Below are 15,232 nucleotides of genomic sequence, written 5' to 3'. Positions count from 1 at the left end.
GGGGTGTTTTCGGGGTGGATTCTGGGTGTTTTCAAGGTGTTTTTTGGGTGGATTCTGGGTGTTTTTTGGGTGGATTCTGGGTGGTTTTGGGGTGTTTTTTGGGTGGATTCTGGGTGGTTTTGGGTGGATTCTGGGGTGTTTTCGGGGTGGATTCTGGGTGTTTTCAAGGTGTTTTTTGGGTGGATTCTGGGTGTTTTTTTGGGTGGATTCTGGGTGTTTTTGGGTGGATTCTGGGTGGTTTTGGGGTGTTTTCAGGGTGGATTCTGGGTGTTTTCGGGGTGTTTTTTGGGTGTTTTTTGGGTGGTTTTTTGGGTGGATTCTGGGTGTTTTTGGGGTGTTTTTTTTTGGTGGATTCTGGGTGGTTTTTGGGGTGGATTCTGGGTGTTTTTTGGGGTGTTTTCGGGGTGGATTCTGGGTGTTTTTTGGGTGGTTTTTTGGTGTATTCTGGGTGTTTTTGGGGTGTTTTTTGCCCTCCCCCCCGTTTTTGGGCAGCTGTGGCTGCCTCAGGCGTGCTGGCGGCGCCAGACGATGACGGTGCCGCCGGCGTCGGCCGAGGCCAGCAGGGACTCGTCGCAGTTGAAAGCCACGGCGAGCACGGCGGCGCCGTGACCCTGCAGCGTGTTCACCGTGGCGCGCGCCGCGCGGCCAACGTCGAAAAAATGCACCGAGGCGTCCTCGGAGCCCGTCACTGCGGGGACAGGGGGGACAATGGGGACATTAGGGGACACTGAGGGGATTGGGGACACCGAGGCGTCCTCGGAGCCCGTCACTGCGGGGACAGGGGACATTAGGGGACAATGGGGACATCAGGGGACACTGAGGGGATTGGGGACATTGGGGACACCGAGGCGTCCTCGGAGCCTGTCACTGCGGGGACAGGGGGGACAATGGGGACATCAGGGGACAATGGGGACAATGGGGACACCGAGGCGTCCTCAGAGCCCGTCACTGCGGGGACAGGGGGGACATCAGGGGACATTGGGGACAATGGGGACACCGAGGCATCCTCGGAGCCCGTCACTGCAGGGACAGGGGGGACAATGGGGACATTAGGGGACACTGGGGACATTGGGGACATCAGGGGACATTGGGGACACCGAGGCGTCCTCGGAGCCCGTCACTGCGGGGACAGGGGGGACATTGGGGACATCAGGGGACATCAGGGGACACTGAGGGGATTGGGGACATTGGGGACAATGGGGACACTGAGGGGATTGGGGACAATGGGGACACTGAGGGGATTGGGGACACCGAGGCGTCCTCGGAGCCTGTCACTGCGGGGACAGGGGGGACAATGGGGACATCAGGGGACAATGGGGACAGTGGGGACACCGAGGCATCCTCGGAGCCTGTCACTGCGGGGACAGGGGGGACAATGGGGACATCAGGGGACAATGGGGACAGTGGGGACACCGAGGCGTCCTCGGAGCCTGTCACTGCGGGGACAGGGGGGACAATGGGGACACTGGGGACATCAGGGGACACTGGGGACACCGAGGCGTCCTCAGAGCCCGTCACTGCGGGGACAGGGGACAGTGGGGACATCAGGGGACAATGGGGGGATTGGGGACAATGGGGATATTGGGGGGAATGGGGACACCGAGGCGTCCTCGGAGCCCGTCACTGCGGGGGAGGGAACATTGGGGACATCAGGGGACATTCAATGGGGAGATTGGAGGTATCAGGGACATTTGGGGGATTTGGACCATTTGGGGACATCAGGAGATGTTGGGGACATTTGAGGACATTGGGATATTGGGGACAGGGCTGGGGATGGAAACTGTCCTGGACCCACCCCAGTCCCTCCCAGTGTCCCTTAAACCCCTCCCAGTTACTCCCAGTGCCCCTTAAACCTCTCCCAGTGCCCCTCCACTCCATCCCAGTCATTCCCAGTCCCTCCCAGTGCTCCCAGTGCTCACCCACGCAGGCTCCCTGCCGGAAGGACATCAGGGGGCAGAAGCAGCTCCGCAGCGGCTGCTCCCGGTGCCGGGTGGGGAAACTGCGCCGGAGCCGCAGCCCCGGGGCGCCGGAGCCGCCCTCGTCCTCCACCACCCTGGGGGAGGAAAACACCCAAAATCAGCCCAAAATCACCTCAAAATCAACCCAAAAACTGCCCAAAAATCACCTAAACATCACACCAAAAACTGCCCCTAAAACCCTCCCAGGGCGCCGGAGCCGCCCTCGTCCTCCACCACCCTGGGGGAGGAAAATACCCAAAATCAGCCCAAAAATCGACCCAAAATCAACCCAAAAACTGCCCAAAAATCACCTAAACATCACACCAAAAACTGCCCCTAAAACCCTCCCGGGGCGCTGGAGCCGCCCTCGTCCTCCACCACCCTGGGGGAGGGGAACAACCAAAATCACCTCAAAATCAACCCAAAAACTGCCCAAAAATCGTCCCAAAATCACCTAAACATCACACCAAAAACTGCCCCTAAAACCCTCCCGGGGCGCCGGAGCCGCCCTCGTCCTCCACCACCCTGGGGGAGGGGAACAACCAAAATCACCTCAAAATCAACCCAAAAACTGCCCAAAAATCACCTAAACATCACACCAAAAACTGCCCCTAAAACCCTCCCGGGGCGCCGGAGCCGCCCTCGTCCTCCACCACCCTGGGGGAGGAAAATACCCAAAATCACCTCAAAATCAACCCAAAAACTGCCCAAAAATCGCCCCAAAATCACACCAAAAACTGCCCCCCTGGTTCACCCCAAAACCCCTAAAAGCCCCCAAACCCCCCTGGGGATCCCCAAAACCCCCATGAAACCCCCCTGGGGATCCCCCAAATCCCCCCCAAAACCCCCTGAAACCCCCCAAACCCCCCTGGTGATCCCCCAAACCCCCCTGGGGACCCCCAAACCCCCCTGAAACCCCCCAAAACCCCCCTGGGGACCCCCAAACCCCCCTGAAACCCCCCAAGACTCCCCTGGGGACCCCCAAACCCCCCGTGGTACCTGAAGAGCAGCAGGCGGTCGGGACAGGCGTTCACCAGCAGGGATGGGTCGGGTTCACCCCAAAACCCGCTGAAACCCCCCAAGACCCCCCTGGGGATCCCCCAACCCCCTGAAACCCCCCAAGACTCCCCTGGTGATCCCCCAAACCCCCCTGGGGACCCCCAAGACCCCCCTGGGGACCCCCAATCCCCCCGTGGTACCTGAAGAGCAGCAGGCGGTCGGGGCAGGCGTTCACCAGCAGGGATGGGTCGGGTTCACCCCAAAACCCCCTGAAACCCCCCTGGGGATCCCTAAACCCCCTGAAACCCCCCAAAACTCCCCTGGGGATCCCCAAACCCCCCTGGGGATTCCCCAAACCCCCCTGGGGATCCCCCAAACCCCCCTGGGGACCCCCAATCCCCCCGTGGTACCTGAAGAGCAGCAGGCGGTCAGGACAGGCGTTCACCAGCAGTGAAGGGTCGGGTTCACCCCAAAACCCCCTGAAACCCCCCAAAACCCCCCTGGGGATCCTCCAAACCCCCCTGAAACCCCCCAAGACTCCCCTGGGTACCCCCAAACCCCCCGTGGTACCTGAAGAGCAGCAGGCGGTCGGGACAGGCGTTCACCAGCAGGGATGGGTCGGGTTCACCCCAAAACCCCCTGAAACCCCCCTGGGGATCCCCCAAACCCCCCTGGGGACCCCCAATCCCCCCTGGAGACCCCCCAATCCCCCCGTGGTACCTGAAGAGCAGCAGGCGGTCGGGACAGGCGTTCACCAGCAGTGAAGGGTCCGGCGCCTCCCGGCTCGCCCAGGCGCGCGCCGACAGAGACGTGATGGAGCCGCCGGCCTGGACCAGCACCCGTGAGGCCTTGGTCAGCCTGCCTGGGGACCAGTATGGACCAGTATAAACCAGTATGGATTGGTATAAAACAGTATAGACTAGTATAGACCAGTATGGACCAGTATAAACCAGTATGGATTGGTATAAACCACTATAGACCCGTATGGAACAGTATAAACTAGTATAGACCAATACAGACCAGTACCGCCCAGTACTGGCCAGTGATCCCTTGGAGCAGCACCCACGAGGCCTTGGTCAGCCAGTCTGGGGACCAGTATGGACCAATATAAACCAGTATGGACTGGTACAGATTGGTATAAACCAGTGTGGACCGGTATGGATCGGTATAAACCAGTACACACCAGTATGGACCAGTATAAACCAGTATGGATTGGTATAAACCACTATAGACCCGTATGGATCAGTATAAACTAGTATAGACCAATACAGACCAGTACCGCCCAGTACTGGCCAGTGCTCCCTTGGAGCAGCACCCGTGAGGCCTTGGTCAGCCTGCCTGGGGACCAGTATGGACCAGTATAAACCAGTATGGACTGGTACGGATTGGTATAAACCAGTGTGGACCGGTATGGATCGGTATAAACCAGTACACACCAGTATGGACCAGTATAGACTAGTATAGACTAGTACAGACCAGTATGGACCGGTACAGATCAGTATAAACCAGTATGGACCAGTATGAATCAGTATAAACCAGTATGGACCAGTATAGACTGGTACGGATCAGTATAAATCAGTACAGACCAGTATGGACTGGTACGGATTGATATAAACCAGTATAGATTAATATTGATCAGTATGGATCGGTACAAACCAGTACAGACCAGTACAGACCAGTACCACCCAGTACTGGCCAGTGCTCCCTTGGACCAGCACCCGCGAGGCCTTGATCAGCCAGCCTGGGGACCAGTATGGACCAGTATAAACCAGTATGGACCAGCATGGATAGGTGTAAACCAGTATAGACTAGTATAGACCAGTATAGGTCAGTATAAACCAGTACAGACCAACACAGACCAGTACCGCCCAGTACTGGCCAGTGCTCCCCTGGACCAGCACCCACTGGCTTGGTCAGCCAGCGTGGGGAACAGTATGGACCAGTATAGACCAGTATGGACTGGTATGGATCGATATAAACCAGTATGGATCAGTATAGACCAGTACAGACCGTAACGGAGCAGTATAGACCAGTACAGACCAGTATAGACCAGTATGAACCAGTGCCTCTTGAGAACTGCCCCAGCCCCTCTCAATCCTCTCCCAGTGCTCCCCAGTCCCCTCCCAGTTTCTCCCAGTCCCTCTCAATTCCCTCCCAGTTCTTCCCAGTGTCTCCAATCTCCCGCCAATCTCCTCCCAGTCCACTCCCAGTGCCCCCCAATACCTTCACAGTCTCACTTAGTCCCCTCCCAGTGTCTCCCAGTCCCTCCCAGTGTCCCCAATTCCCTCCCAGCGCCCCCCAGTCCCTCCCAATTCCTTCCCAGTCCCTCCCAGTCCCCCTTAGTTCCCTCCCAGTGCTCCCAGTCCCCCCTCACAGTCCATCCCAGTCCCCTCCCAATCCCTTCGCAGTCTCCCTTAGTCCCCTCCCAGTGTCTCCAATCCCCTCCCAGTCCCTCCCAGTCGCTCCCAGTCCCGGTACCGGTGCCGGGGTCGCACAGGAACGATGACACCGAGCCGCGATCGTCCCCCGCCCACAGGACGCGCCCGGGGCTGTCGAAGCAAAGCGCGAGCGCGCGCCCGGGGAGGCGCCCGGTGCCGCCCCGCGCCGCCTTCCCGGTGGAGATGTTCACCACCCGCACCATGTGCCGGGCGCTGCCCACCTGGGGGGGCAAATGGGGCTGGGGGCGTCACTGGAGACCCCCAAAATCCACCCTGAGACCCCCCAAAATCCTCCCCAAAATCCCCCCGCGCCGCCTTCCCGGTGGAGATGTTCACCACCCGCACCATGTGCCGGGCGCTGCCCACCTGGGGGGGCAAAATCCACCCTGAGACCCCCGAAATCCACCCTGAGACCCCCCAAAATCCACCCTGAGACCCCCGAAATCCACCCTGAGACCCCCAAAATCCACCCTGAGACCCCCAAAATCCACCGAGACCCCCGAAATCCACCCTGAGACCCCCAAAATCCACCTGAGACCCCCCAAAATCCACCCTAGAGACCCCCCAAAATCCAACTGAGACCCCCCAAAATCCACCCTAGAGACCCCCGAAATCCACCCTGAGACCCCCAAAATCCACCCCAAAATCCCCCCGCGCCGCCTTCCCGGTGGAGATGTTCACCACCCGCACCATGTGCCGGGCACTGCCCACCTGGGGGGGCAAATGGGGCTGGGGGCGTCACTGGAGACCCCCAAAATCCACCCTGAGACCCCCGAAATCCACCCTGAGACCCCCCAAAATCCACCCCAAAATCCTCCCCGAAATCCCCCCCGCGCCGCCTTCCCGGTGGAGATGTTCACCACCCGCACCATGTGCCGGGCGCTGCCCACCTGGGGGGGCAAAATCCACCCTGAGACCCCCAAAATCCACCCTGAGACCCCCCAAAATCCACCCTGAGACCCCCAAAATTCTCCCCAAATCCATCGTGAGACTCCCGAAATCCATTCTGGGACCCCCAAATCCATCCTGGGACCCCCAAAATCCACCCTAAGACCCCTGAAATTCATCCTGGGACCCCCCAAAATCCTCCCCAAATCTATCCTGAGACCCCCAAATCCATCGTGAGACCCCCAAATCCATCGCAAGACCCCCAAATTCCACCCTGAGACCCCTGAAATTCATCCTGGGACCCCCCAAAATCCTCCCCAAATCTATCCTGAGACCCCCAAATCCATCGTGAGACCCCCAAAATCCTCCCCAAAATCCCCCCCGCGCCGCCTTCCCGTGGAGATGTTCACCACCCGCACCCTGTGCCCCCCTGGGGGGCAAAATGGGGCTGGGGTCTGAGGATTTTGGGGGTCCCAGGATGGATTTTGGGGGTCCCAGGATGGATTTTGGGAGAATTTTGGGGGTCTCAGGATCAATTTCAGTGTTCTCAGGGTGGTTTTGGGGTGGATTTTGGGCAGGATTCTGGGGAGGATTTGGGGGGTCTCGGGGATTTTTTTGCAGGATTTTGGGGAGGCTATTGGGGCAGGAATTTGGGGGGGTCCCAGGATGGGCTCTCAGGGCTGGGAGGTTTGGGGATATTTTGGGATGGATTTTGGGGATATTTGGGGATGGATTTTGGGGTATTTTGGGTTTTTTCTCACCACAGTCAGGTTGTTATTGAGTGGCTGGAAAGCACAGCAGCGCTGCCCCGTCAGGGTCGGGTTTGGGGGATTTTTGGGGGGTCCCAGGATGGGCTCTCAGGACTGGCAGGTTTGGGGATGTTTTGGGGTGGATTTTAGGATATTTCAGGATGATTTTGGGTTTTTTCTCACCACAGTCAGGTTGTTATTGAGTGGCTGGAAGGCACAGCAGCGCTGCCCCGTCAGGGTCGGGTTTGGGGGGATTATTGGGGGGGATTTTTGGGTCTCTCAGGACTGGCAGGTTTGGGGATATTTTGGGATGGATTTTGGGGTATTTTGGGTTTTCTCTCACCACAGTCAGGTTGTTATTGAGTGGCTGGAAGGCACAGCACAGCAGCGCTGCCCCATCAGGGTCAGGATTGGGGGATTTTTGGGTCTCTCAGGACTGGCAGGTTTGGGGATATTTTGGGATGGATTTTGGGGTATTTTGGGTTTTTTCTCACCACAGTCAGGTTGTTATTGAGTGGCTGGAAGGCACAGCACAGCAGTGCTGCCCCATCAGGGTCGGGCACCCTGCGGATGCAGCGCCCATCCGAGGGGTCCCAGAGGCGCAGGGTCCCGTCCAGCGAGGCCGAGACCAGCACGTCGTTGGAGAGGGACCAGGCGAAGTCCGAGACCCCCGCGCCGTGGCCGCGGAGCCGGCGCAGCACGGCCGGGGGTCCCGGGGCCAGGCGGCACACGGAGAGCGTCCCGTCCAGAGAGCAGCACGCCAGCAGGTGGCGCTCGTCATGAGCGAACTGCACCTTGCGCACTGCGGGGGGGAGAGACCCCTACTCAGAATTATAGAGATGGGAGAGACCCCTACTCAGAATTATAGAGATGGGAGAGACCCCCAGAGATGGGAGAGACCCCCCAGAGATGGGAGAGACCCCTACTCAGAATTATAGAGATGGGAGGGACCCCTACTCGGAATTATAGAGATGGGAGAGACCCCTACTCAGAATTATAGAGATGAGAGAGACCCCCAGAGATGGGAGAGACCCCCAGAGATGGGAGAGACCCCTACTCAGAATTATAGAGATGGGGGAGACCCCTACTCGGAATTATAGAGATGGAGACCCCTACTCAGAATTATAGAGATGGGAGAGACCCCTACTCAGATTGCCCCCAAGGTATCCAGCAGGTGGCGCTCGTCATGAGCGAACTGCACCTTGCGCACTGCGGGGGGGGGAGAGGGACCCCTACTCAGAATTATAGAGACAGGGGAGACCCCCAGAGATGGGAGAGACCCCTACTCAGAATTAGAGTGACAGGGGAGACCCCCAGAGATGGGAGAGACCCCTACTCAGAATTACAGAGATGGGGGAGACCCCCAGAGATGGGAGAGACCCCTACTCAGAATTACAGAGATGGGGGAGACCCCCAGAGATGGGAGAGACCCCCAGAGATGGGAGAGACCCCTACTCAGAATTATAGTGACAGGGCAGACCCCTACTCAGAATTATACAGACAGGGGAGACCCCCAGAGATGGGAGAGACTCCCAGAGATGGGAGAGACCCCTACTCAGAATTATAGAGACAGGTGATACCCCCAGAGATGGGAGAGACCCCTACTCAGAATTATAGTGACAGGGCAGACCCCTACTCAGAATTATAGAGACAGGGGAGACCCCCAGAGATGGGAGAGACCCCCAGAGATGGGAGAGACCCCTACTCAGAATTATAGAGACAGGGGAGACCCCTACTCAGAATTATAGAGACAGGGGAGACCCCCAGAGATGGGAGAGACCCCTACTCAGAATTATAGAGATGGGAGAGACCCCTACTCAGAATTATAGTGACAGGGGAGACCCCTACTCAGAATTACAGGAATGGGGGAGACCCCCAGAACTGGGGGAGACCCCTGAAAACAGTGGGATCATCGCCAGAGCTGCAGGATCACCCCCAACCCATCCAGGAGGTGCCGCTGACTGTGGGCAAAGTGCAGCTTCTGTACTGGGCAGGGGGTCTGGGGGTGGGGGAGACCCCTCCCCAAAATTGCAGAGCTGTGGAACCCCCTCAGACCATTTGGGGAACCTCTGAACCGCCCAGGTGACACCCCCAGACCCCTCCCTGTGGGATCCCCCCCCTCCCCAAAAGAGCACCTGAAACCCCCAGACCCAGGAAACCCTCCCTGGACCCCCATGAGGAACCCCAGAACCCCCCAGGTGACACCCCCAGCCCCTCCCCCCGTACCTGCGCTGTCCAGGTGCTGGTCGAACACGTGGAACACGCCCGCGAACGCGTAGTTCTCACTCAGGGAGGTGTCGCCGGCCATGGCGCGGCTGGCCTCGGCCAGGGGGGTGGGGACAACGCCGGGGGGGCTGCGGGGGCCGGGGGACAGGGTCAGAACGCCCCCCGGGATGGATTGGAACAGTCCGAGTTCAACCCGACCCCCCCCCGGGATGGATTGGAACAGTCCGAGTTCAACCCGACCCCCCCCGGGATGGATTGGAACAGTCCGAGTTCAACCCGACCCCCCCCGGGGATGGATTGGAACAGTCCGAGTTCAACCCGACCCCCCCCGGAATGGATTGGAACAGTCCGAGTTCAACCCGACCCCCCCCCCTCCCCCAGGGATGGTTTTGTCCAGGAGAATGGGGACCCCCGAAATTTCCCCCAAATTCACCTGGAGACCCCCCCAGTTCCCTCCCAAATACCCCCCGGCACCCCCAGTTTCCCCCCGGGACCCCTCCCCACCCCCCCGGGGGTCTCACCGCTCCTCGGGGCCCCCCCGCAGCCCCCCCGGGCCGGAGCTGCGGCTCAGCGAGCGCCGGTGGCCGCGGGACCCCCGCGGGTCCTCCTCGAAATCCTGGGGGGGAGACCCGGAATTGGGGTGGGACCCCCACAAACGGGGATAGGACTCCCAAAAATGGGGGTGGGATCCCCAAAAATGGGGGTGGGATCCCCAAAATTGGGGTGGGATCTCCAAAATTGGGGTAGGATTCTCTCAAATCTGCCCAAAATGGCTGCTAGGGCTTCCAAGACCCCCCTCCCCCAAAAGGGTTTTGGTATCATCCAGTGCCCCCAGGTGTGCCCAGGTGTTCCCAGCTATATCCCAGGTGTGCCCAGGTGTGTTCTACAACCCCCCAGCTGAATCCAGCTGTACCCAGGTATATCCCAGCTGTACCCAGGTGTATCCCAGCTGTACCCAGGTGTACCCAGGTATATCCCATGTGTACCCAGGTGTACCCCAGGTGTATCCCAGGTGTACCCAGGTGTGCCCAGGTGTGCCCAGCTATATCCCAGGTGTGCCCAGGTGTGTTCTACAACCCCCCAGCTGAATCCAGCTGTGCCCAGGTGTATCCCAGCTGTACCCAGGTTTATCCCAGGTGTATCCCAGGTGTATCCCAGGTGTGCCCAGGTGTACCCAGGTATATCCCAGGTGTATCCCAGCTGTACCCAGGTGTATCCCAGGTGTGTCCAGGTGTATCCCGGGTGTGCCCAGGTGTACCCAGGTGTATCCCGGGTGTGCCCAGGTGTATCCCAGCTGTACCCAGGTATATCCCAGGTGTATCCCAGGTGTACCCCAGGTGTACCCAGGTGTACCCCAGGTGTGCCCAGGTGCATCCCAGGTGTACTCAGGTGTATCCCAGCTGTACCCAGCTGTACCCAGGTGTGCCCAGGTGCATCCCAGGTGTACTCAGGTGTATCCCAGCTGTACCCAGCTGTACCCAGGTGTATCCCAGCTGTACCCAGGTGTATCCCAGGTGTATCCCAGGTGTATCCCAGCTGTACCCAGGTGTATCCCAGGTGTATCCCAGGTGTGCCCAGGTGTATCCCAGGTACCTCCATCCTGTCCAGCGTGGTCCTGCTGGCTCTCAGGGCGCTGCGGCTGCTGCCTGTACCCACCCACCTGTACCCCAGGTGTATCCCAGGTGTACCCAGGTGTACCCAGGTATATCCCAGGTGTACCCAGGTGTATCCCAGGTGTACCCAGGTGTACCCCAGGTGTGCCCAGGTGTATCCCAGGTGTACCCAGGTGTATCCCAGCTGTACCCAGGTATATCCCAGGAGTACCCCAGGTGTGCCCAGGTGTATCCCAGGTGTGTCCAGGTGTATCCCAGGTGTACCCAGGTGTGCCCAGGTGTACCCCAGGTGTACCCAGGTGTATCCCAGGTGTGTCCAGGTGTATCCCAGGTGTACCCAGGTGTATCCCAGCTGTACCCAGGTGTATCCCAGCTGTACCCAGGTGTATCCCAGGTGTATCCCAGGTGTACCCAGGTGTGCCCCAGGTACCTCCATCCTGTCCAGCGTGGTCCTGCTGGCTCTCAGGGCGCTGCGGCTGCTGCCTGTACCCACCCACCTGTACCCCAGGTGTATCCCAGGTGTACCCAGGTATATCCCAGCTGTACCCAGGTGTGCCCAGGTGTACCCCAGGTGTGTCCAGGTGTATCCCAGCTGTACCCAGGTGTATCCCAGCTGTACCCAGGTGTGCCCAGGTGTATCCCAGGTGTGCCCAGGTGTATCCCAGGTACCTCCATCCTGTCCAGCGTGGTCCTGCTGGCTCTCAGGGCGCTGCGGCTGCTGCCCGCCTCCGAGAGCGCCCCGTAGCGCTGCGCCAGCAGCCGCGCCCGCAGCCGCAGGTACCAGCGCCGCGCCTCCCCCGCCAGGTGCCCGCCCTGCGCCCGCTCCCGCAGCAGCTGCGAGCGCCGCCGCACGTACTGAGTGCGGAACTGCGGCAGCTGCGGCGTGCGGTACGCCGCGTACCTGGGCACAGGTGAGACAGGTGAGAAATGGGGTCAATTCTACTCAAAATGGGGAAAATCCCACCCAAAATGAGCCCAGGTGTGCGGTACGCCGCGTACCTGGGCACAGGTGAGACGGGTGAGAAATGGGGTCAATTCTACTCAAAATGGGGAAAATCCCACCCAAAATGAGCCCAGGTGTGCGGTACGCCGCGTACCTGGGCACAGGTGAGACAGGTGAGAAATGGGGTCAATTCTACTCAAAATGGGGAAAATTCCACCCAAAATGAGCCCAGGTGTGCGGTACGCCGCGTACCTGGGGGACAGGTGAGACAGGTGAGGGACAGGTGAGACAGGTGAGAAATGGGGTCAATTCTACTCAAAATGGGGAAAATCCCACCCAAAATGAGCTCAGGTGTGCGGTACGCCGCGTACCTGGGGACAGGTGAGACGGGTGAGAAATGGGGTCAATTCTACTCAAAATGGGGAAAATTCTACCCAAAATGAGCCCAGGTGTGCGGTACGCCGCGTACCTGGGCACAGGTGAGACAGGTGAGAAATGGGGTCAATTCTACTCAAAATGGGGAAAATCCCACCCAAAATGAGCCCAGGTGTGCGGTACGCCGCGTACCTGGGGACAGGTGAGACAGGTGAGGGACAGGTGAGACAGGTGAGAAATGGGGTCAATTCTACTCAAAATGGGGAAAATTCTACCCAAAATGAGCTCAGGTGTGCGGTACGCCGCGTACCTGGGGACAGGTGAGACGGGTGAGAAATGGGGTCAATTCTACTCAAAATGGGGAAAATTCCACCCAAAATGAGCCCAGGTGTGCGGTACGCCGCGTACCTGGGGACAGGTGAGACAGGTGAGAAATGGGGTCAATTCTACTCAAAATGGGGAAAATTCCACCCAAAATGAGCCCAGGTGTGCGGTACGCCGCGTACCTGGGGACAGGTGAGACAGGTGAGAAATGGGGTCAATTCTACTCAAAATGGGGAAAATTCCACCCAAAATGAGCTCAGGTGTGCGGTACGCGGCGTACCTGGGGACAGGTGAGACAGGTGAGAGATGAGACAGGTGAGGGATGGGTGAGAGGTAAGATACAGGTGAGATACAGGTGAGAGATGGAGGAGGGACAGGTGAGGGATGGGACAGGTGAGACAGGTGAGAAATGGGGTCAATTCTACTCAAAATGGGGAAAATTCTACCCAAAATGAGCCCAGGTGTGCGGTACGCCGCGTACCTGGGCACAGGTGAGACAGGTGAGGGACAGGTGAGATACAGGTGAGAAATGGGGTCAATTCTACTCAAAATGGGGAAAATCCCACCCAAAATGAGCTCAGGTGTGCGGTACGCCGCGTACCTGGGCACAGGTGAGACAGGTGAGAAATGGGGTCAATTCTACTCAAAATGGGGAAAATTCTACCCAAAATGAGCTCAGGTGTGCGGTACGCCGCGTACCTGGGCACAGGTGAGACAGGTGAGGGACAGGTGAGACAGGTGAGGGATGGGGGAGAGGTGAGACAGGTGAGAGATGGGTGAGATACAGGTGAGATCAGGTGAGAAATGGGGTCAATTCTACTCAAAATGGGGAAAATTCCACCCAAAATGAGCCCAGGTGTGCGGTACGCCGCGTACCTGGGGGACAGGTGAGAAATGGGGTCAATTCTACTCAAAATGGGGAAAATCCCACCCAAAATGAGCCCAGGTGTGCGGTACGCCGCGTACCTGGGGACAGGTGAGACAGGTGAGGGACAGGTGAGACAGGTGAGAAATGGGGTCAATTCTACTCAAAATGGGGAAAATCCCACCCAAAATGAGCCCAGGTGTGCGGTACACCGCGTACCTGGGGACAGGTGAGACGGGTGAGAAATGGGGTCATTTCTACTCAAAATGGGGAAAATCCCACCCAAAATGAGCTCAGGTGTGCGGTACACCGCGTACCTGGGGACAGGTGAGACAGGTGAGGGACAGGTGAGATACAGGTGAGAAATGGGGTCAATTCTACTCAAAATGGGAAAAATTCCACCCAAAATGAGCCCAGGTGTGCGGTACGCCGCGTACCTGGGGACAGGTGAGACAGGTGAGAAATGGGGTCAATTCTACTCAAAATGGGGAAAATTCCACCCAAAATGAGCTCAGGTGTGCGGTACGCCGCGTACCTGGGCACAGGTGAGACAGGTGAGAAATGGGGTCAATTCTACTCAAAATGGGGAAAATCCCACCCAAAATGAGCCCAGGTGTGCGGTACGCCGCGTACCTGGGCACAGGTGAGACAGGTGAGAAATGGGGTCAATTCTACTCAAAATGGGGAAAATTCCACCCAAAATGAGCCCAGGTGTGCGGTACGCCGAGTACCTGGGGGACAGGTGAGACAGGTGAGAAATGGGGTCAATTCTACTCAAAATAGGGAAAATTCCACCCAAAATGAGCCCAGGTGTGCGGTACGCCGCGTACCTGGGGGACAGGTGAGACAGGTGAGGGACAGGTGAGACAGGTGAGAAATGGGGTCAATTCTACTCAAAATGGGGAAAATCCCACCCAAAATGAGCTCAGGTGTGCGGTACGCCGCGTACCTGGGGACAGGTGAGACGGGTGAGAAATGGGGTCAATTCTACTCAAAATGGGGAAAATTCCACCCAAAATGAGCCCAGGTGTGCGGTACGCCGCGTACCTGGGCACAGGTGAGAAATGGGGTCAATTCTACTCAAAATGGGGAAAATTCCACCCAAAATGAGCCCAGGTGTGCGGTACGCCGCGTACCTGGGGGACAGGTGAGACGGGTGAGAAATGGGGTCAATTCTACTCAAAATGGGGAAAATTCTACCCAAAATGAGCCCAGGTGTGCGGTACGCCGTGTACCTGGGCACAGGTGAGACAGGTGAGGGACAGGTGAGACAGGTGAGAAATGGGGTCAATTCTACTCAAAATGGGGAAAATTCTACCCAAAATGAGCTCAGGTGTGCGGTACGCCACGTACCTGGGCACAGGTGAGACAGGTGAGGGACAGGTGAGAGATGAGACAGGTGAGAGATGAGACAGGTGAGAGACAGGTAAGAAATGGGGTTCATTCTACTCAAAATCACTCTCAGAGACACCGGGTATCAAACCCCACCCAAAATAATTCAGGTAAGAAAATCCCCGCCCTCAAAAAAACCCCAAAATTCCCTCAGAAAATTCCCGTAAAGCCCCTCCGAGCTCACCGAGCGTCCACGGCGAGCACCTGCTGCCACACGGCGGCCATAGCGGCCGCGGCCGCCGCGGGGGGACCCTGCCGGGGGAACAGCGGTGTGAGCTGAGGGGAAAAAAGGAGAGAAAAGGGGAAAAAAAGGGAGAAAAGCGCACCGGGAGAAGGCAGGGTGGCCTTACCTGCGCGTCCCGCTCCACCTCCGCCTCAGGAGCTGCGCGAGGCCGGGGCTTGGGCCGGGGTTTGGGCCGGGGAAAAGCCGGGGGAGTCGGGCGGAGCCGGACCGGAAGTAGC

The 15,232-nt window shown here is 58.5% G+C and overlaps 1 protein-coding gene and 1 long non-coding RNA gene across 3 annotated transcripts; one reads left to right on the top strand and one right to left on the bottom strand.

Annotated features, from left to right (window-relative positions):
• Positions 1 to 465: 465 nt before the first annotated feature.
• Positions 466 to 15,226, bottom strand: WDR13 (WD repeat domain 13). Of its 2 annotated transcripts, XM_079331846.1 has the most exons (10): positions 15,121 to 15,226; positions 14,955 to 15,022; positions 11,541 to 11,772; positions 9,780 to 9,874; positions 9,259 to 9,386; positions 7,527 to 7,834; positions 5,436 to 5,616; positions 3,678 to 3,819; positions 1,920 to 2,053; positions 466 to 688 (listed from the first exon to the last, which is right to left on the bottom strand). In XM_079331846.1, the coding sequence occupies exons 2-10, from the start codon at positions 14,993 to 14,995 to the stop codon at positions 504 to 506; spliced, it is 1,446 nt and encodes a 481-aa protein (XP_079187972.1). In that variant the 5' UTR covers positions 14,996 to 15,022; positions 15,121 to 15,226; the 3' UTR covers positions 466 to 503. The 2 variants fall into 2 exon arrangements, with proteins under 2 accessions (XP_079187972.1, XP_079187973.1); XM_079331847.1 differs by lacking the exons at positions 11,541 to 11,772; positions 14,955 to 15,022; positions 15,121 to 15,226 and adding an exon at positions 10,852 to 10,899.
• Positions 10,858 to 11,175, top strand: LOC306815253. The gene is made up of 3 exons (XR_013777363.1): positions 10,858 to 10,929; positions 11,056 to 11,118; positions 11,161 to 11,175. It is a non-coding gene; the product is annotated as an uncharacterized lncRNA (long non-coding RNA).
• Positions 15,227 to 15,232: the final 6 nt, after the last annotated feature.

This window comes from Erithacus rubecula (assembly GCF_903797595.1).
Source record: "Erithacus rubecula genome assembly, contig: scaffold_1113_arrow_ctg1, whole genome shotgun sequence".
In the NCBI taxonomy this organism is placed as follows: domain Eukaryota; kingdom Metazoa; phylum Chordata; class Aves; order Passeriformes; family Muscicapidae; genus Erithacus; species Erithacus rubecula.
The sequence above is the reverse complement of the archived record's forward strand: the minus strand, read 5'-3'. Positions and strand labels throughout refer to the sequence as shown.